Source organism: Terrapene carolina, unplaced genomic scaffold (genome assembly GCF_002925995.2).
Source record: "Terrapene carolina triunguis isolate 2854851 unplaced genomic scaffold, T_m_triunguis-2.0 Scaffold180, whole genome shotgun sequence".
Taxonomy (NCBI): domain Eukaryota; kingdom Metazoa; phylum Chordata; order Testudines; family Emydidae; genus Terrapene; species Terrapene triunguis.
The window spans coordinates 706763-727165 of record NW_020664531.1 but is presented as its reverse complement, the minus strand read 5'-3'; the positions used below and the strand labels follow the sequence as shown (position 1 = coordinate 727165).

The 20403-nt window shown below is 44.5% G+C and overlaps 1 protein-coding gene across 1 annotated transcript in view; it reads left to right on the top strand.

Moving 5' to 3' along the window:
- The window catches only part of LOC113407016 (epidermal growth factor receptor-like), a 210413-nt gene that overhangs the window by 149420 nt on the left and 40590 nt on the right, over positions 1-20403 (top strand). The window contains exons 5-12 of the mRNA XM_026654081.1: positions 3584-3652; positions 8536-8654; positions 10011-10152; positions 11237-11353; positions 17043-17169; positions 17290-17363; positions 18673-18763; positions 20142-20341. Coding sequence (XP_026509866.1) covers positions 3584-3652; positions 8536-8654; positions 10011-10152; positions 11237-11353; positions 17043-17169; positions 17290-17363; positions 18673-18763; positions 20142-20341 — 939 coding nt within the window. The remainder of the gene's footprint in view (positions 1-3583; positions 3653-8535; positions 8655-10010; positions 10153-11236; positions 11354-17042; positions 17170-17289; positions 17364-18672; positions 18764-20141; positions 20342-20403) is intronic.

The following is a 20403-nucleotide window of genomic DNA, read 5'->3' as shown; positions in this document are numbered from 1 at the left end:
ACACATGCTCAGAAGAGGCTTGATATAGTATGACAGCCATATTCTCTGAACTGGACGTGCTCCATCTCCTTACAACTCCTGTGTGCCAACCAGGCTCTGCATGTGCCATCCCCTAAAGCAGGGGTCTCAAACACGCAGCCCGCGGACCGCATGCGGCCCGTGGGGTTCTTTCATGCGGCCCGCCAAGCTCCCCACGGTCCCCCGCCGCCTACCCCGTGCCGCCATGAGCCCCATGCTGCTCCCTGAAGCGGCCTAACTACTGTATGTCCCTGCAGCCCCAGGCAGGGGGGTGGGAGGCGAGTAGAGGGCTCCGTGCTCTTGCAGCTCCCATTGGCCGGGAACTGGGAACCGCGGCCAATGGGAGCTTTGGGGGAGGTACCTGGAGGAGCAGCAAGAGCAGCACATGGTGCCATTTCCCCTCCCCCTCCCAGGGACTCCAGCTGCTTCCTGGAGTGGAGCGGAGCGGGGCCGGGGACAGGGCAGGCAGGCAGGGAGCCTGCCCTGGCCGCGGTGCGCAGCGCTGCCACCCCGGATCCACTCTAGGTAAGCGGCGCCGGGCCGGAGCCCAGACCCCCGCACCCCTTCTGCACCCCAACCCCCTGCCGCATCCCACACCCCTCCTGCACCCCAACTCCCTGCCCTGAGCCCCCTGCCACACCCTGCACCCCTCACCCCTCCTGCACCCCAACCCCCTGCCTGGAGCCCCTTGCCACACACTGCACCCCAACCCCCTGCTGCACCCCTCACACCTGCACCCCAACTCTCTGCCCAGAGCTCCCTGCCACACCCTACACACCTCCTGCACTCCCTGCCCTGAGCCCCCGCCGCACCCTGCACACCTCCTGCACCCCCTGGGGGCAGGGAGGGGGCAGAGTTGGGGTGAGCACTTCAGGGAAGGGGTTGGAATGGGGGCAGGGAAGGGGCGAGAAGAGGTGAGGCGGGGCAGGGGCAGGGCCTCATGGAAGGGGTGGAGTGGGGGCGGGGCCGGGGCAGCAAGTGGGGGGTGTCAGTGATGCGGCCCTCGGGCCAATGCACTAGTCTCATGTGGCCCTCGAGGTCATCTGAGTTTGAGACCCCTGCCCTAAAGTAACTGAGCCCCGGTCTACAGTACAAACTTATGTGAGTATAACTATGTTTCTCCAGGGTGTAGAAAATCCATACCCCTGAGTGATGCAGTTATATTGACCAAACTCCTGGTGTAGACAGTGCTGGGAGGGCTTCTCCTGTCAACACAGCTACCAGTGTGGAGTACTTATGGTGACAGGACTGTCATGCTGTCTGGAGTGGCTCACAAGTGTGAGTGCCTGTCTCAGGGCAGACTGTCAGAAAACAAGGGCAGATACCCCAGACTGGTGGTATATTCTATTATTAGATTTCACCAAGCCAATAACAAGCATGAACTCCTGGATCACTATACCAGTCTTACCATGGAGTCACAGACAGTCCCCTTAGCCTCTCCAGCCTAGCTCGTCACCCAGACAAACTGAACTTAGTGATGATGGTCACATAAACCAAAAATCACACCCCATCAGGTTTCTCCCAGTCCCAAATGACCAGTCACTTACTCCCAGATCAGCTGGTACTCAGAATCTTACACCAAAGACCTCGCTGGCAGCCAATTCTATAGTAAACTAACTATAGGTTTATTAGCTAAGAAAAAAGAATGAATTATTGAGAGGTTAAAGCACGTACAATATAATAACAGGTGAGTCAAAGTTTGTAATTCCAAAATGATAGCAGAGATGTAGTAATCTTCCAGTTTCCCAAAAGTCTTTTCCAGGGCTACCCAGAATAATTCTGGAGGTCTCCGTCTACTCGTTCAGTTATTCTATCCTGTTAGAATCCAAACAGTCTAGAGATAAAGGATCTTCCTTTGAATCAGTACTGATAGCTTCTTTTCACAGACAACAATCTGACAAGTATCTGAACCCACACAATGGTCAGTTACTTTGAATTTAGCACTCCTCTTCATTTGCATTTGATGAGTTATTTAGTTAAATGCCTGCCGTTACATTATAATAGGAGTAGATAAGTGAAAACAATACAAGTAACATTCCATTAGTTTTCATGAAATTCTAACACCTGATTACACTCTTACATTAACACACACTTTTATCTAGGGTTATTTAATTATCAGGCATGCTTAATGTAATGTAATAGTAAACAATAGGATATAGATAGGCAAAAGCAATACAATTAACATCTCCTTTGATCCCTATTAACACACAAGTGAATTGGCCTGACTATATACTAATATATTTAACTCCTTTGATATTCACCCACAAATGAATTGGCCTATGTCTCTGACCTGAGCTAGTCTGTCAGTGTCATAGGGAGAAACTCTCCTGTCTGCATAGGTAGCGTCTTCACTAAGCACTCCAGCACTGTAAGTGTAGATGAGCCCTGAGTATTCTCCAGCCCAGAGCTTCAGGGGCTAAGCAGAAGTTTCCTTGCAAGTTTCCCAGGTCCTGTGAGCCACTATGGTGCCTACCACTGGAACCTAGAGCAGGTAGACTCTCTCTCTCTCTCTCTCACTCTCTCGCTCTCTCTCGCTCTCCCCTGTGCCCTCAATGCCCCCCCCTGCTGGAACCTAGGCAGTGTGAAGCAGTAAGAGGAAGCAACCTGACTTAAATGTAGAGGGGGAAGAGCAGGAGGTAGTGGAGCTGGGGGTGAGGAGCAGGACAGGCCCAGAGAGGCCCAGGGAGAATAAGAATAGAGGGAGACTGATACAGGAGCTGGTGGGATGGAGAGGGATGTGAACAGAAAGGGACAAAGTTAGGAGTTGGGGATGGAGAGGAGCAGAGAAGGACAGAGACAGGTAGGTGGTGACAGGGAAAGAAGGGTTTGTAACCAGTAAATTACACTCCCCTCCAAAGCCTGGAATAGAATCCAGTCTCAATATTTCTCTGCTGTCAGCAAAATAGTTATGAAATCCACTGGCAGTGTGTCTCTCCTCCTTCTCTAGTGGCTGATCCACATAAAGAATAACTGCCTACTAGTACCATTACACCATTAGCTCAAGCAATAGAGGTATGTGCTGTAGATTGAATATCCCAGCCCTGCCAATGACCTATGCTGGGGTCACTCTGGTTCCCTATGATAGAATTTCTGTTTTTTCAATTTGCTTCTTTAAAAACATTGGGAATCACATACAAGAAGAGTATGTTAGAAGAAAGTTACAGTGGTAAAGTCAAGCAATCAAACATTAGGAAATGCCAGACTTAAGATGTTGTTCCATCTCCCTCGTGCTCCACCCTTCCTGCCGCCCCTCCACCCATATATGCATACGCATTAAGATGCAATTAATTACAGGATCATATACGTTTTTTCCACAGGACCCCTGCCTCATTCAGTACACAGGATGGACAGTGCTTACTGAATGGGTATCTATTTCTTGTTTATTTTTATCCTCATCATTCAGTGTGTGGCACAGAAGCTCTCCTGTAGCTGTAGTAACAGGCACATGGGGGATATGTTGTGACTGAAAGACTAAGATTCAGTTCCTGACAGCCCTGGTGTGTTATCTAACAATTGCATGTTACATCATGAAGGTTTTCCAATCAATGTAACATTTACATTTTAGGTTCCAAGTGTCATGCAAATTGTACAGAAGATCACTGTTGGGGTGCCGGCATAGAGAACTGCCAGACATGTAAGTCCAGAGATTAATTTAAAATATCCTTGACTGTATGCTTTTAGGTATTTGTTTGTTTATTATTCACTGAATAATGTCCCTGTCAAGTCCTGATGTGATGGCCAGTGTTTTATGGAAAACACTGTGCCCACCGCAGACATGGGTGGCATGCTCCCCTAGCAATCCATCAGGTATCTGAGTGATTGTTAATAATGATCCTTGCAGTAGTAACTTCCACTATGTTTTTGCATATGCACGCATTGCTCTTCTTGTATAACAAACAAAAGCCATTGCAGCTCCTCATTGAGCGGCCACATATATGGAGAGAAAGGGGGCCTGGTGAACAGCACAGAAACCCCAAAATAATTTGGACTGGACTGAGATTTCTCCATGAATGCTCAGTCTTTGCGTGACACTTTCAGTTTTGGAAGCACTTTTCCTGCCTCCCTTAGCTTTTCCCCAAAATATAGGCCTTAGTAATTATAAAGGGATAATGAAGTAGCTGTAATGTGAATTTTCTCCACTTCTGTTGTTTCAAGTAGAATGACTGTGTATTAACATTCAAACTCTTACATAATATTTTAGGCTGAGAATGGGAATAACTCACCACTACTGTGTTGTTGTTTTTTAAATCCCCTTTGTAGAATTCCTTCCAACATGAATACCAGATAGTCAGAAAAGGTCACACTCGTATACCCTGCAGGCATATAAAGCAAGTCCTGACCACTCTCAGAAAATGAAGTGAAGGCCTTTAAAGGGTGCATGGCTCAGGGGATTCACAGCATGGGAGAGGTGTCCTAATTATTTATAGAGCACTTCAGAACCCTTAGGCAGTCCCGTCACTCATAGGCTGATCACCCTTTACCCTGTAATTTTGCACATTGGATGCTTACTATGGGCATCAAGAGAACAACAAACAAGATGTTTAGAGACACTTAAAGTTCTTGTGAGGATTTTACTTTTCAGTATATAAAGACTGATGGGGAATGTACTTTGAATACTTTGTTTCTTTTGATAGTTTATTATTTCACTGCTTTATAATATGTGTAGCTAGTCTGCATTCGGGGAAATGCTATGGGTCCTTATTCTTCTCTCATACCAGCTTTACACTAGCATAATTCCACTGAGTTCAGTGGAAGTACTTCTGATTTAAATCTACATAAGTGACAGCAGAATCCAGCCCTACAAATGTATTTAAATCTGAGCATCTTGCTCACAATTCAGGTATCAGGTCAGATCTACATAGCTTCTAGAGCAGGTTGGAAAAAAACACTCACCCTCATTTTTTCATCAGTTTCAAAACTTTTCAACCAGCTCTAATGGCTTCACTCCTCAATCCTTCACAGCTGCTCATAAAACACCCTATGCTGGATATTGCGGGACAAATTCTGCAGTTACTCTGTGGACGATACTGCACAAAACATAAACATTTACCATGATATACTTCCAGTGGGAAGCTTTTGTCAATTGTTCTCAGAGCGATGAGCTGTTTTACACCCCTGCTGATGCTTACAAAAATAATATGAAAACTCTGTTGTTGTAAAACAATGTGTCTTTTATCCCACTGTTTCTGGTTATGTGGAGGAGTTGCTGCTACACCAGTTATGTGTATTTTGGAGATAATATGTTTCCTTGAAAATGTAGTATTTGGTTACAAATATGAGATCACAAAATAATAAAGCTTAGGTGCAAAAGTTTAACAGAAAGAAAAAGTAAATAATAACAAATTAAAACAAAAAAATAGAAGAGAAAAGAAACAAGCCTATACTGGTTGATTACCCTGTAGCAGAGTGCCATTCTCGGATGATTTAAGTGTTAACTGTGATTGAACTGCAGTGTGACTATTTCTGAGTTACAAGAATTTTTTAAATATTTTCACTACTCTGTGCCCATTTGGGAACTTCATAGTTGACACCATGCTGCACACCAGTTGTTCTCAACCAGGGGTCCGAGGCCCCTTGGGGGTGGGGGGCGCGAGCAAGTAGGGCCAGCATTAGATTCGCTGGGGCCCAGGGCAGAAAGCCAAAGCCCTTCCACCTGGGGCTGAAGCCCAGGCCCTGAGCCCCGCCACCCAAGGCTGAAGCCGAAGCCTGAGCAATGTAGCTCTGCGGGGGCCCCTGTGGCATGAAGCCCCAGGCAATTGTCCTGCTTGCTACCCCTTAATGCCGGCCCTGGCTTTTACATGCAGAAAACCAGCTATTATTCCACAGGTGGGCTGTGGAGTTTTTATAGCATGTTGGGACAGGCCTCAGAAAGAAAAAGGTTGAGAACCCCTGCTGTACACCGTGACCACTCAGCGGGTTAGAAATCAAATCCTGCTCAAAAAGCACAGGCACCTCCCTGCGGAATCTAAGGAAAATCAATTCACTGTGAAGGATGCATAGTTGAGCAGTTCTGGTTCTGTCCTTCCCAGGGCAGTAGTGCAAACCCACATTAGTCAATGATTGATTTTTTTTCACTATTCTAGTCCAGACGATTTTGATACTAAAAAATTGTTGCAGGTGATTGCTTTGGTATTAGAAACAGCTTCTGGTCCAAAATTTTCCTCTCGGTTATATTGGCGCAAACCGTATGGGAGCTGCATAACAAAGAGGAAAACTTAGCCCAAGTTCCTGGAAGCAGCCGGCTGCTGCTGGCAAGTCTCTGCACGTCCCTGGTGGAGGGGGAGGCGGCTCCGCGCACTGCCCCCCACTCCCACCCCCAGCGCCACCCTCACAGCTCCCATTGGCCGGAAACCGGCCAATGGGAGCTGCGGGGGCGGTGCTTGTGGGCGCGGGCAGTGCATAGAGACTCACTGTCCCCCTCCCCCCAAGGGGCACACAGAGACGTGCCAGCAGCAGCCGGCCGCAGCCGCTTCTGGTAGCAGCGTGGGACCACAGTATGCAGGCAGGCAGCCTGTCTGAGCCTGCTATGTCACCTGCCGGGAGCCGCCTGTAGTAAGCGCCTCCCCCAGTCAGAACCCCCTCCTGCACCCAAACGCCCTCCCAGAGCCCACAATCCTCACCCTCTCCTGCACCCCAGCACTCTGCACCAGCCCGGAGCTTCCTCCTGCAGCCAAACTCCCTCCCGACCCCGCACACCTCCATTAATATAGTAGAAATGTGCAGCCTGTGACGACTTACCAAAATTTGTGAAGTGGCCCCCCTGCGAAAATTATTGCCCACCCTGACTTAACAGGAACATTAATGACACCAAGAGTATGTACTGTTAATATAAAGCTGGTCTTCCCACCAAGTTGATATCTCAAAGGTAGCACCAACCGATATTTTATTATCTCAGTAAAACTATTAGATACAAAGGTTAAATTCTGCTGTCTTATGCCATAGAATCATAGAATATCAGGGTTGGAAGGGACCTCAAGAGGTCATCCAGTCCAACCCCCTGCTCAAAGCAGGACCAATTCCCAACTAAATCATCCCAGCCAGGGCTTTGTCAAGCCGGGCCTTAAAAACCTCCAAGGAAGGAGACTCCACCACCTCCCTAGGTAACGCATTCCAGTGCTTCACCACCCTCCTAGTGAAATAGTGTTTCCTAATATCCAACCTGGACCTCCCCCACTGCAACTTGAGACCATTGCTCCTTGTTCTGTCATCTGCCACCACTGAGAACAGCCGAGCTCCATCCTCTTTGGAACCCCCCTTCAGGTAGTTGAAGGCTGCTATCAAATCCCCCCTCATTCTTCTCTTCTGGAGACTAAACAATCCCAGTTCCCTCAGCCTCTCCTCATAAGTCATGTGCTCCAGACCCCTAATCATTTTTGTTGCCCTCCGCTGGACTCTTTCCAATTTTTCCACATCCTTCTTGTAGTGTGGGGCCCAAAACTGGACACAGTATTCCAGATGAGGCCTCACCAATGTCGAATAAAGGGGAACGATCACGTTCCTCGATCTGCTGGCAATGCCCCTACTTATACAGCCCAAAATGCCGTTAGCCTTCTTGGCAACAAGAGCACACTGTTGACTCATATCCAGCTTCTCGTCCACTGTGACCCCTAGGTCCTTTTCTGCAGAACTGCTACCTAGCCATTCGGTCCCTAGTCTGTAGCAGTGCATGGGATTCTTCCGTCCTAAGTGCAGGACTCTGCACTTATCCTTGTTGAACCTCATCAGGTTTTTTTTGGCCCAATCCTCTAATTTGTCTTGGTCCCTCTGTATCCGATCCCTACCCTCTAGTGTATCTACCACGCCTCCTAGTTTAGTGTCATCTGCAAACTTGCTGAGAGTGCAGTCCACACCATCCTCCAGATCATTAATAAAGATATTAAACAAAACCGGCCCCAGGACCGACCCTTGGGGCACTCCGCTTGAAACCGGCTGCCAACTAGACATGGAGCCATTGATCACTACCCGTTGAGCCCGACGATCTAGCCAGCTTTCTATCCACCTTACAGTCCATTCATCCAGCCCATACTTCTTTAACTTGGCGACAAGAATACTGTGGGAGACCGTATCAAAAGCTTTGCTAAAGTCAAGGAATAACACATCCACTGCTTTAACACATCCATTGTAAATTGGGAGTGATTCCACTGATGCCGGTGAAGTTATTCCTGATTTAGCAAGGTGCTGAGCACTGGCCCCTTTCCCACAAAGCATGTAAGCCTATCCTTAACTTTGCTTAACTGTGCTTTTCTGGATCAGGGCCAGAGTGTTCAGTGCCTTGCAGAATTGATGCCTTACTGCAGGGTAATTGAGAGTTGAATTTGGCTCTAATACATTGGTGAGGAAAAGCTCAGAAACTCCCTTCTGGCCTCTGCATCCCACAAATTTCACTTGATGATGAGAGTGGAAACTGGTGTCTCGTGAGAGGCTCTACCCATGTGTTCTTTATCTGGAGTTTTCTCCTTACTTGTCAATCTTGGTTTAGCAAATATGCATTTTAATTCGTTTTTTTCTATCTTTCAGTAACAAAAGTCATCTGTGCCCAGCAATGTTCAGGCCGATGCAGAGGAAGGGTGCCCAATGACTGTTGTCATAACCAGTGTGCCGCTGGGTGTACAGGGCCTCGCGAGAGTGACTGCCTGGTAATACTACAGCAACATGTTTAAAGTTCAACAGCAGCAGCCAAGCTTTGGGCTGAATGCACTGTAACATTTTTTTAATCTTAGGACCCTTGAAAGTGATACTGATCACAAAATATCTTATTAAAATATGTACGGGACAGATTCTCCACCGGTGTAAATCAGTATAGCTCCACTTCAGTGTAGCTATGCCAGTCTACACCAGCTGATGATCTGGTCCATGTATTTCTTACACTTGGCAACAACAGCTTAGAATTTTAAAACAAAGAATTTTAAAAATGAAACTTACTTTTCATAATTTTTAATACCCTTTTTGCATTTAATTTAGTTTAGACCATGAGGATAGATTATGCAATTTCCTTTTTCTGTCTTTCATTTACTAGAACAACTCTGCTAGGGTTCACAGCACTCACAGGGATGGAATCCAGAAAAACCTGTTTACATTAGTTGTTGGCTTTTTTTTTTTTTTTTTAACTGTTGCAGTGTTTCCATTGATGTTCTGTTTTGTGAACCTGTCCCCCTTTTAAAACAAGTGATTCTATTTAGTTTGGGCTTAACACTAAATTAAGTGGAATTCAAGCAACTTCTGTGGAAACGGTCCAGTTTACCTTTGTTTGTTTGGATATATTTGTGTGGCTATTAAAGATGTAAACAAATCACATTAATTATGTTCTTATTGATTCATGGAAGGGAATGTTAATTCTCTCTTCTCAGAAAACCTAGGGAAGAACCAGGGGAGGAAGAAAGATTGTCAACTTGAATGTAGAATTAGCTTTGTAGAAATGACTTGCACTTCATAAATGCCCATTAAATTGCTCGTCGCCTGTAGCCAAGCCTAATGACATTACTTTAATATTTAACTGTCCAGGTCAGTAATTGACTGCAGGGACTTTATTTCATTAATGTTATTAAAAAGTTGCCAGTAAAGAAAACAGCCATTTATCTTGATCTGGTTTCTGATTTCTTAGCTCTGTTCTTGCTATCCAATACATGCAGGCAGAGCCCTGTTTCTAGGTGGAACCCACGGGCACTCCGTACAAGTAGAAGGGTCCACCTCTCAGGAGTCTGGTCCAGTGTTGGAGCCTGGGTTCGTAAGGACTTTGTAATGTAGAAGTTATTTGCATGAGTCCATGAAGATTAAGAAGACAAGATTGCCCTTCACCCTTGGACTCTTTCACCTCAATAGCACAAGAGCCCAATCCTGGAAAGTTCTCCATGCCTCAATTAGTGTTAAGAACCTGCTAGATCTGGCAGTAGCAGCCTTATAAAACAGGAATTATACATTTATTGTATCTTCCTTTTTGCTGTAAAAATAGACTGTAGTTTACTTTGCACCATTGTCACATTGTTCAATGGCAGGCATGCCGCAAGTTTCGCGATGAAGCAACGTGCAAGGATACTTGTCCACCGTTAGAGTTGTACAACCCGACCACCTATCAGATGGATGTCAACCCAGATGGAAAATACAGCTTTGGAGCCACTTGCGTGAAAGAATGTCCACGTAAGCTCACTTAAGCCTGCAATCTGGTCAGACCAGGGAAAATAGAGGGTCAAGGAGGCAGCGGGCAGAGGTTGCTATTAGTTCTCTCCCACCCAATTCAGGTCCCCTCAACTTAGTGCCCCCCTCCAGGCCAAGGAATTTCCTCACTCTCCTCAGCTGCTTTTGCTATGGAAACCAGTAGCAGAAAATCAGAAATGAGATGTAGCTGATAAAATACAAACGGCTTAACATTTTTGTATCCATTGTTTTTATTGGTTTTTCAGGGTGGTTTTTGTTTTAATTTTGAAGATTTTAGCTTGGTCTTTACTGGTGAATGCCAAAAAGAAACACTTTATAAAATCCATCGAACTCTCTTATAAGACCTGATCACACTCCCATTGAAGTCAGTGGCAAAACTCCCACTGACTCCAATGGCACAGGGGCAAGCCCATAAATACAGCGGGGCTGGTTCTTAGTGTGGGCTTACAGAAATCTACTGTTTTTAACACCTATGGTATCACATCCCAAAGCATATGGGTTCTTCTTAGTTCCTGTATTCATTGCCGTGTGTATGTCTGTTGTGTTTTGGTTTTTTTCTCTCTATTCCCTGTCCATGGTTTTTTAAGAAAATTTATTTAAAGGTAGAGAAGGACCCGAGTCACAGAATTAGGACCTGTATCTGAAGGTCACCATAGCTTATTATAAAGATGGTGTTGTATTATAAAGACTGAGGATGGTTTTGGGAATCAGGAGGTGTTGAGCTCTACTCCTGCTTACAATACTGATTCGCTCTTTGGCTTTAAGAAAGGCCAACTTTCTGTCTCAACTAATATGATGATAATAATAGTTATCCATCCCAGCCCTCCCCTTATTGTGAGGATTAATTTGTTAATGTCTGTAATTTGGTTAGTTAGTGCATTGAACGTAGCAAGCTCTAAGTACACTAATATTATGTGTTTTAATTCACCCCCTCTCTATTCAAAAGTTAAAAGGCACTTCAGCATTTTGTATCAATTAAATGCCTGTTTACAGCATAAATACAAATCCCAAAGCATCTCTCCTTTGTTTCATTGCCCTCATTGCATTTCCCTTCCTGTCTTTGCAGATAACTATGTGGTGACAGACCACGGCTCCTGTGTTCGCTCGTGTAATGTCGATTCCTACGAAGTGGAAGAAAACGGTGTTCGGAAATGTAAAAAATGTGACGGGCTGTGTAGCAAAGGTACGGAAAGTGCGCCAAGATATTAATATTTTTAGCGTGAGGAGAATTTACTTGACAAAGCATCCAACCAAATGGGACCCTAATCCTAATTGGAACCTCAGGGTGCTACTGCAATATAAATATCGAATAATAATATGGAGGCCTAAGCAAGTAGTTTAGCAGGGAAATTAATACTCCAGAGCATGTACTCAAGCTGACTCACTCAGCGTGTGCAGAAAGTAAATGCTGCCTCCTGCACAGTTTTGCCTAGCTTGTCTTTCCACCTTCTCCATGCCCTGCTCTTGCCAACCTTTCAACCATGGGAGTACCAGGGCCAGATTAAGGCATAAGCTAACTAAGCTACATCTTAGGGCCTCGCAATATGAGGGGCTCTAAAAAAGAAAAAAAAACTGACTCCATTTCAAAATTTATCAAAATCGGTTGATAAATAAAGGAGATTCTCTCTAAATATAGACATTTTCATTCAAATGTGACACATCTGGCTACACAAATACTCTTACCCTACCCTTACCCTTTAGTAATTGTTCATTATTGACAGGCGGGAGGCCAGGGTTGAGGGAAAAAACAACAATTGCACTTATAAAATTAGTATTTCTACGAGTAAGTCTACCAGTCTCCTAAGGCAGCGGTTCTCAACCGGGGGTCTGTTGCCCCCTGGGGGTCTGTGAGCCCTTTCAAGGGGGCTGCAGGGCCCTGCGTCTGAAGCTCTGATCTCCACTGCCCCCGTGGGGCTGAAGCTGGGAGGTGTGGGGCTGAAGCCCCAATCCCAGGCACCCCCCACGGGGCTGAAGCCAGGAGGCGCGGGGCTGAATCCCTGAGACCATGGGCAGAGTTGGGGACATGGAGGGCATTGCCCCCCCGCGCCCTCAAACTGCAGCACGAGAGCACAGCAGTCCCAGGGCAGCTCCACACCTCCCCTCCACAATCTCCTCTCCCCATCCCCTGGCCAGGTCGGAGGCGGGAAGCCAGAGCCAGGCAGTGCGGGGCTGCTGCTGCTCTGGCTGGTGCCATGGAGCAGGCAGCTGCAGCATTCCTTCCTCTCCTGCTCGTGCCCCAGGTTGAAGCTGCTCCTCAGTTCCCAGCCCCCTTTGCTCCTGCAGAGGCAGCCTTAAGAGCCCCCCGGGTGGGGAGCCTCGACTCCGTGGCTGACAGACCCCTCAGAGAACAGGGACCCCAGCACACAGCCCTTATACCCCTCTCCCTACACCCTGAGCTACACCCTCCCTGCACCCTGAGCTACCCCCTACCTGCACACAGCCCCAGCTACCCCTATTCCTGCACCCTGAGCTACCCCCTGCCCATACATAGCCTCTAGCCACCCCCCTCCTTGCACCCTGAGCTACCCCCTGCCTGCACACAGCCTCTAGCCACCCCCCTCCTTGCACCCTGAGCTACCCCCCTACCACAAACAACCCCAGCTACCCCCTCCCTGCACCCTGAGCTACCCCCTGCCCATACATAGCTCCTAGCTACGCCCCTCCCTGCATCCAGCCCCAGCTACCCCCTCCCGGCACCCTGAGCTACCCCCTGCCTGCACACAGCCCCCTTCCTGCACCCTAAACTGTTTTCAAACTTTTTGAGCTAAGCCCTAACTTTGAGTTATAACTTTGGTTGCATCCCCTGCTCCCAACCCAGACAGGCTACGTGGCCTACTGAGGTGAGTCGGGGTGGAGGTTGTGCTCCCTCCCTGGATCCCGCCTTGCAGAGCTGGCTCGAGCCCCGCTGACCCCTGCTCCCCCCAAATAGAAGTCAAACTCTGCCTATGCCCAAGGCCCCTGCCCTGAGGTTCTCCTGCCCCCGCTGGGCCCTGGAGTTTTTATAGCATGTCGAAAGGTGCCTCAGAGAGAAAAAATTGAGAACCCCTGTCCTAAGGCAGCATTTTGTTGGCGAGCTGCTACTGGTAAAATTCTGACCATTCCTTCATATTTAAATAAATAATTTCACTGCGATAAAATGGGGGAAAATGTGAGGTCTGAGACAGCAGTGTCATGAAGCAATCCTGCCAAGCTCATACTTGTATGGGACTCATCCTAGGAGAGACGTCATGTATAGCGTCCCCCTTGGCTGGTAATAACCAGAAGGCCACCATCTTTTGTTTACGGTCTGGCATGCTCAGTCGTATAGTGCCTTCGCTCCTGTTTTTCTTTATTTTCTTAAGTGTTAGTGTGTTCTTTCTTCTTTTGATCTGTACATACGTACAATTGTGTATTTTAGTGTGCACATCACTTTCTGCTTCAAGCGCTATCCATGCTTCACATGATTGAGTTTGCAGGTGATCGTTTTATGGACTTGGGTCAAGTGGATCTTGAGGAGGATAAATTTGTGTTGGCTTCCCTCCGTCAGTTTCGGGAACCTTCATAGTAAATATCAGAGGGTGCTGACAAAAGGATAAATAGAGGGTTTTGAGAGAAGTGAAGGAAGATATACATATATATCAAAATATTCTGAGTACTTGGTGAGCAAGTTCTTTCAAACTATGTGCATATATGATTTATAGGCTATTAAAGCCTATAATATTCATTATATTTGTTTGAATATAGAGTAGCTTTTCTCACTTTCTCAATGCCTATCTAGAGATTACCAGTCTTTTTTCTGGTAAATTCTTTCTTTCTCTTTCACACATATAGCAGTGTGTCCGAGGTGTTCACTCAAGATTAATTAATGGTCCTGGGGGAGACAGAGGATAGAGAAGCAAACACAAAGAGAGATGTCCGCCTAGAAAATGCTGCAAGAAAAGCTATCTGCCCTAAGAAGTCTGTGCATCAAAAGTCACAAACTCCATAGCTTATCATTTAAGGACATCATCAATGAGTTTGCGCTCCAAAAATCACAAAAGAAAATGTTTTAAATTTCAGTGTTACAATTAATGTAATGTGCAAACAGACATACTGCAGGTTATACTGCTTCCATTAAGTAAGCTGGTCTGTGTAACTGTAACTGCTTTTGTGTTGCTGTAGATATAAAGTTTTCATATCTACTAATAAAGAAATCATAGACGAAAATATATTAATTTGAAACTATTTTGTAATGCAGACAGGCATATTGCAAGACGTGGTTTAGTTAGATTATTATTCTGTTTTTACAACTTCGCCTTTGTATATATGCAAATATAAAGATTTCATGTTTATATATTCAATGTCCTTTCTGTGAAAATAATAATAATAATAAAAATTATTGTATGGGGCCTCTTATACTTGACATAGCTTAGGGCCTCAGAATGTCAGAATCTAGCCCTGGGGTATGTTTGGAGAAGCGTGTGTGTGTGCGTGCACCTTTATGGGCTTACACTAGATCCTGGGCTGCACAAACAATTGAGCAGCAGCCATCTTATATTTTTAAAAAATAACAACAAAGATGAGACCTATCTTGGGAGCAGATTATCCCACATCTGCCTATTGCAAGGTTCTTGTACCTTCTTCTGAAGCATCTGGCACTTGCCTCTGTCAGAGAGAGGATGCTGGACTAGATGGACTGTGGGTCTTGTCCAGTATGGCAGTGTCTGTGTCTAAACCTCTTGCACTTGAGTAGAACTAGGGGCCCTACTCATATCCTAGTGTTGCAAGTAGCATGTCCAGCAACTGCAACATCGTATGTATCATCATAAAAGTCTGTTCACCACCACCATCACTCCTTAGTTTAGACTGCTTTGTGGTTTCTGCAGGGTTTATTAGGATCACGTCCAGATCTTCTATGTGCTTATAAGGCAATATTACTCATTCACATCACAGCCTTGACTTTCCCTCTGCTGAAGATACACATGCATGCTTGCATCTCTTCTCACCTTGACTATGTCCAAGCTCTAGTTGTCGGGGCCCATCGTGTACAGAATGTAGCTGCCTGCCCTCTCCTACCAAGCAGCACATCTACATTCTCCCCATCCTTACACAGCCCTATTGGTTCCCCATCCAGTTCCAGCTCCTCTTAATACACTTGCTGCTATCTATCTCATAGATCTTGTGTGTCTCTCTCCTTCCAGCTCATCATCTCTGTCTCTTCCCATAGTCCTGCCACTTGGTGCAAAAGGCTTTTACACCTGCAGCTACTGCCATGAATCTCTCCCCTTCATCCACTCTGTGGACCTGATTGTCCTCTCACACCAGTGTAAATGAGGAGAAACGCCATTAAAATCAAAGGAAATATCCTGATGGGAAACTAGTATAAGTGAGATGAGAATCTGGTGTAGTCTAAAGGATTAATCTGCTTGCTTGCATAGATATATCTTTTCTTATAAGTTTAAGTATTTGATTTATTGTAATAGGTTTATAGATTTATATTGAAATTAAGTTTGGCTGTAATGCAAGGGACCTACAGGCCAAAACCTGTATGTTAAGCTAAGGCAAAGTTAGCATATCTACATTAAGACCTTTTACCCAGATAGCAAAGTTGACCTACATATTGAGACCTGTTACCTAAATAGATAAGCACCCACGTATATGTCTAAGACCTTTTATCTAGACCAGTAGACAATGGAAGAATAGCATAGGTTTTTTTTTCAATTTTATACCCACAGACTTAACAGATTTATGTGTGTATGCACATGTCATCAATACGCACAAACATACTAGCCTGGGGGGTAAGTGAACCCTAACATTTCTGTGGGTGGGGAATGAAATTTGGGCATAGGAGGAAGGATTTCCGGCACTTGTGCCCTATAAAAGAGGTGACCCACCTCGCTAGCATGTGCTATCTATCCACGATGACTACTAACTATTAGTAGGCCATACTCATTTTCTTTTCAAACTTTAAGTTCCAAGGGGACTAGGCTGGGGCTGATTTCCCTAACTTTTTGTTCTTAGTTTTGTTTATTAGGTTTTAATTTTAAGTTTAAGTTAGTTAAGTAAACTCTAAGTTAGCTTTGACAGCTCTTAGCATTAGCTTCCTCTGCACCTCTCACTCAAGAGTTGAGAAACCTGAACCACCAGAGGCAAGGTCCTGTGTCTTTCATCATCAGGTTATCAAGAAAGGGTGTGAGTATATTAACCAAAGCTTTGTAGCATACAATACCATATTAGCATATGTATCTCTTGAATAACTGTAATACAATTGTAACTTTGTAACTCTGATTATTTTACCATTTAATTACTATTTCATTGATTTTAATAAAAAGTCTTTACGGCTACATCTGTCTCAGTGTGAGCTTCCTGTCACACTCCCGAAGGTCCTTTGTAAATTCTGTGGAGCCTGATTTGGGACAAGAACTTTTATCTTCTGATCAAACAGATTGGCAAGCCTAAAACCCGTACCATCCAAATTAATATTATTAACACACCCTAGATCAGGCTACACTGCCCCTCGTACCCTTTTCAAAAAAACTCACCTGAAAACAATCTTTTCACCCTTGCTTATAACTGTTAATTTCTCTTCCCTCTGGTTTTGGCCTTAATACTGAATTATTTTTTTTTTTTATTTATTCAACATACAAGTCCAGAGCAGTGTAAGGGGTCTTATTGTGCATGAGTCTAAGTTCCACAATGCCTATGCACTCCTGTTTTCTCAGATTATTCCCATGTCTTGCCAGCTGTGTCACCTTGGGTATTTCTGTAATTAATTGTATAGCTACAGATCTAGAGATAAAACAGCTACAATAGACTCTATCCAGAATAATGTCACATTGATGTTTATTTTCTTAAATTCATTAATTCCTAAAATCCCTAAGAAACCTGCAGCTTTTGTGCTTTCATTTTAACAGTCTGCAATGGGATTGGAATAGGTGAACTGAAAGGGATTCTCTCCATAAATGCTACAAACATTGACTCTTTCAAAAATTGTACCAAGATCAATGGGGATGTCAGCATTCTACCAGTAGCATTTCTAGGGTAAGTCATCAGCTGATTCGTGTGTGGTGGGGAAGAGGGGTCATGGTTGGTCTTTTACCAGAAGCAGCCATTAAAGTTGATATGTTCTTTTTCAAATTGCATGATCTGTTTGATTTTTAGTGATGCCTTCACCAAAACAGAACCACTGGACCCAAAGAAACTGGATATCTTCAAAACAGTAAAAGAAATATCAGGTAGTGATATGTTTGGCTTAAAATTTTGTTTGATCTTGTAGTCCCAGAAAACATAAACAAAAGGGGAAAAGGAATAAGAACAGTTTTTGTTAAGAAACTAAATCATCTGAGTTAGTGCCGGTTTCCAGAGTAACACCTTTCAACTGCAGTCAGTGGAGTTACTCTAGATTTACACTCATGTAACTAGGGTGACCAAAAGTCACGATTTTATAGGGACAGTCCTGATTTTGGGGTCTTTTTCTTATATAGGTTCCTATTACTCCCACCCCCTTCCCGATTTTTCACATTTGCTGTCTGGTCACCCTACATGTAACTCAGATCAGAATCTGGTCTAAGGTGTATGGTTTTACCAGTCCATCCCTTTTGCTGAATTGTCAGACATATTAAAGAGCAAAACCAGAACACTTTCAGACACCCAAGAAGTATGATGAAGCAGAGGCACAGGAAATGGCGCTCACTGCTAACCCACCTTGAAATAATGGCTGCATTTCTATTGGTGGAAAATGTTTCAAAGGTTCTTTGGGAAATTTTATTCCGTTGCTTCCATCATACCAATGGGAGTCACGAATCTGAGTGCCTTTTCCTTGGATCCATGCACCGAATGCTCTCAGTGGCAGCACAGATGGCCAGCCTGGGCCTGATTTTGATCTCACACCAACAAAAACTGGGAGTACTTCTGTTGGAGTCAAAGGATTTCACACCATTATAAAAGCAGTGTAAAATCTGAACTGGACCCAGGATCTCCCCTTTTTCTCTCTCTCATTTTAAATATGTCCAGTTACTTTAAGTATAGTTGTCACTAAATTTAGAAAACTTTTATATAATACTGTTCCCCAAATTCTTTCCCCATTGAATGTCCAAGCAGGAGAAATCAATGTCTTTAGCAGTTAAACTCGGATGTGCTTTTCCCCACTCATTTTTTTCCATTTCCTAAATGCTTCCACTGCTAGAAAGCTCCAGTGATGGCCTCATGTTTCAATGAAATCCAGGGACACTCTACTGCAGCATTTCCTGATAAGAGCAGAAACTCCTGTGGTCTCTCAAGTGCTGCAGGATGTACAGCTCAATAACACACTAGACTTGTACAATGTTAAGCCCTCTTGGTGGCCTGAAAGTAAACTGTTTACAAAGCAGGGTTAAAAATATCTGCAGACTCCCTAAAATGTAATTCTTCATTTTGCAAGTCTCATAAAGATGCGAAGAAGATAAAAGTGCCTTCCCCAGCTCAACAGGAATTCACAATAAAAATCCCATTTTCAAGCTGCTGAGGTTTTGGTTTTTTTTTTTTTTTATTTTATTCCTGTTTCAGGATTTTTGTTGATTCAAGACTGGCCTGCAAATGACACAGATCTCTATGCTTTTGAAAATCTGGAGATTATACGAGGCAGAACAAAGCAACAGTAAGTAAACCATGTGCCAGAATGAGGGTGAGAGAAACTGTGTTTACAGCCAGGTTTGTCTAAAGAATAAAAGGTTTTGCAAAACGTGGGCCAAATTCTCTATTGGTGTAAATTTGTGTAGTCCTATTGAAGTCAGTGGAACTGCACCATTTTATACCAGTTTTATACCAATTTGGCCCTGTGTGTCTAAGTGACTGTGTCAAGATATTGTCCCTATTTATATCTGAGAGGAAGGATGGATTTGGGATTGGAGTGCTGGCATGGACCTTGGGAGATGTGGCTTCAATTATTGGTCCTGAGGCAGTCTTCCTCTGTGATCTTGAGCAAGTCACAAAATCTCTCTGGCTCAGATTTTTAAAGGTATTTGGGTGTTGCTCTGCTCAACATTACAACACCTAGGAGCCTAAGTCACTTTTTGAAAATTAGACTTAGGCTCCTAAGTCAGTAAGGCCTGTAACTCAGAGCAGAGCAATGCCTAAATGCTCCAAAAATCTGGGCCTTTGGGCTTCAGTTCCATAGCTGTAAAATGGTGATAATATGGGCTTGTCTATACGCTGGGGCAATACGCTCTACCAGACTGTGATGTCAAAAGCTCACTGATGAGCTGCACATTAATTGGTCTGGGTAAACCCTGCTGATACAGACTAAAGGTTCCCTAGTACGCTTTAACATAGTACTATTTGAAACAGTAGTGCGCATCAAAAGGGTCTACGTGGACCAATTAATGCTCAACACGTTAGTGGGCTTTAGAAATCACAGCCCCAGAGAGCACATTGCCCCACCATGTAGACAGTCCGAATATTTCATTGCTTCCACTCCTTTTCCGTCTTTTATGTAGATTGTTAGCTCTTTAGTACAGATATTTTCTCTTATTCAGTGCATGTACAGTGCCTAGCACAATGGGGCCCTGATCTCAATTGGTGCCTTTAGGCATGACTGTGATATAACTAATGAGTTACAGCAGTGCCCAAAAGTCCTAATACAAATCAAGGCCATGTTGTGCTTGGTGCTACACTAACATGCCGAGTAGTATGGCAGACTCAAGTGCAAAATAATGACTTTAGCTTTACCTCCATAGTATTAGTATAGTATTAGTGCATACATGATGCAATGGGTCTGTCCTGTGTCAGAGGACTTAACTTTCAGTCCCTACAGAAAATCAGATGTGAATATAGTACCTTTACAATACATATGGCATAAAAACATCTGTAATATCACACAAATTAAGTTTGGTGGACCAAGCAACATCTTTCCTTGTAAAACACTCAGTTTACAGTAACCCAGATGGGTCTTCGAAATTCAAAAAGAAAATGTACTCAGTAAGACCACATTTAATCTGTTTCCATCTGTTGTTCTTTTTGCCCCACACCCATTTTAGTGGTCAGTATTCTCTTGCCATTGTTAACCTAAAGATACAATCTCTGGGATTGCGCTCCCTCAAGGAAATAAGTGATGGTGATGTCGCCATTATGAAAAACAAGAACCTCTGCTATGCTGAGACAATGAACTGGAATAAACTCTTTGTGACAGAAACTCAGAAAACAAAAATCACATCCAACAGAAATCAAGACGAATGCAGTAAGTTAATACTGTCCTTTTGTCCCTCTTGGAATGCCATTGTGTGGTGCAGAAAAAGAGAT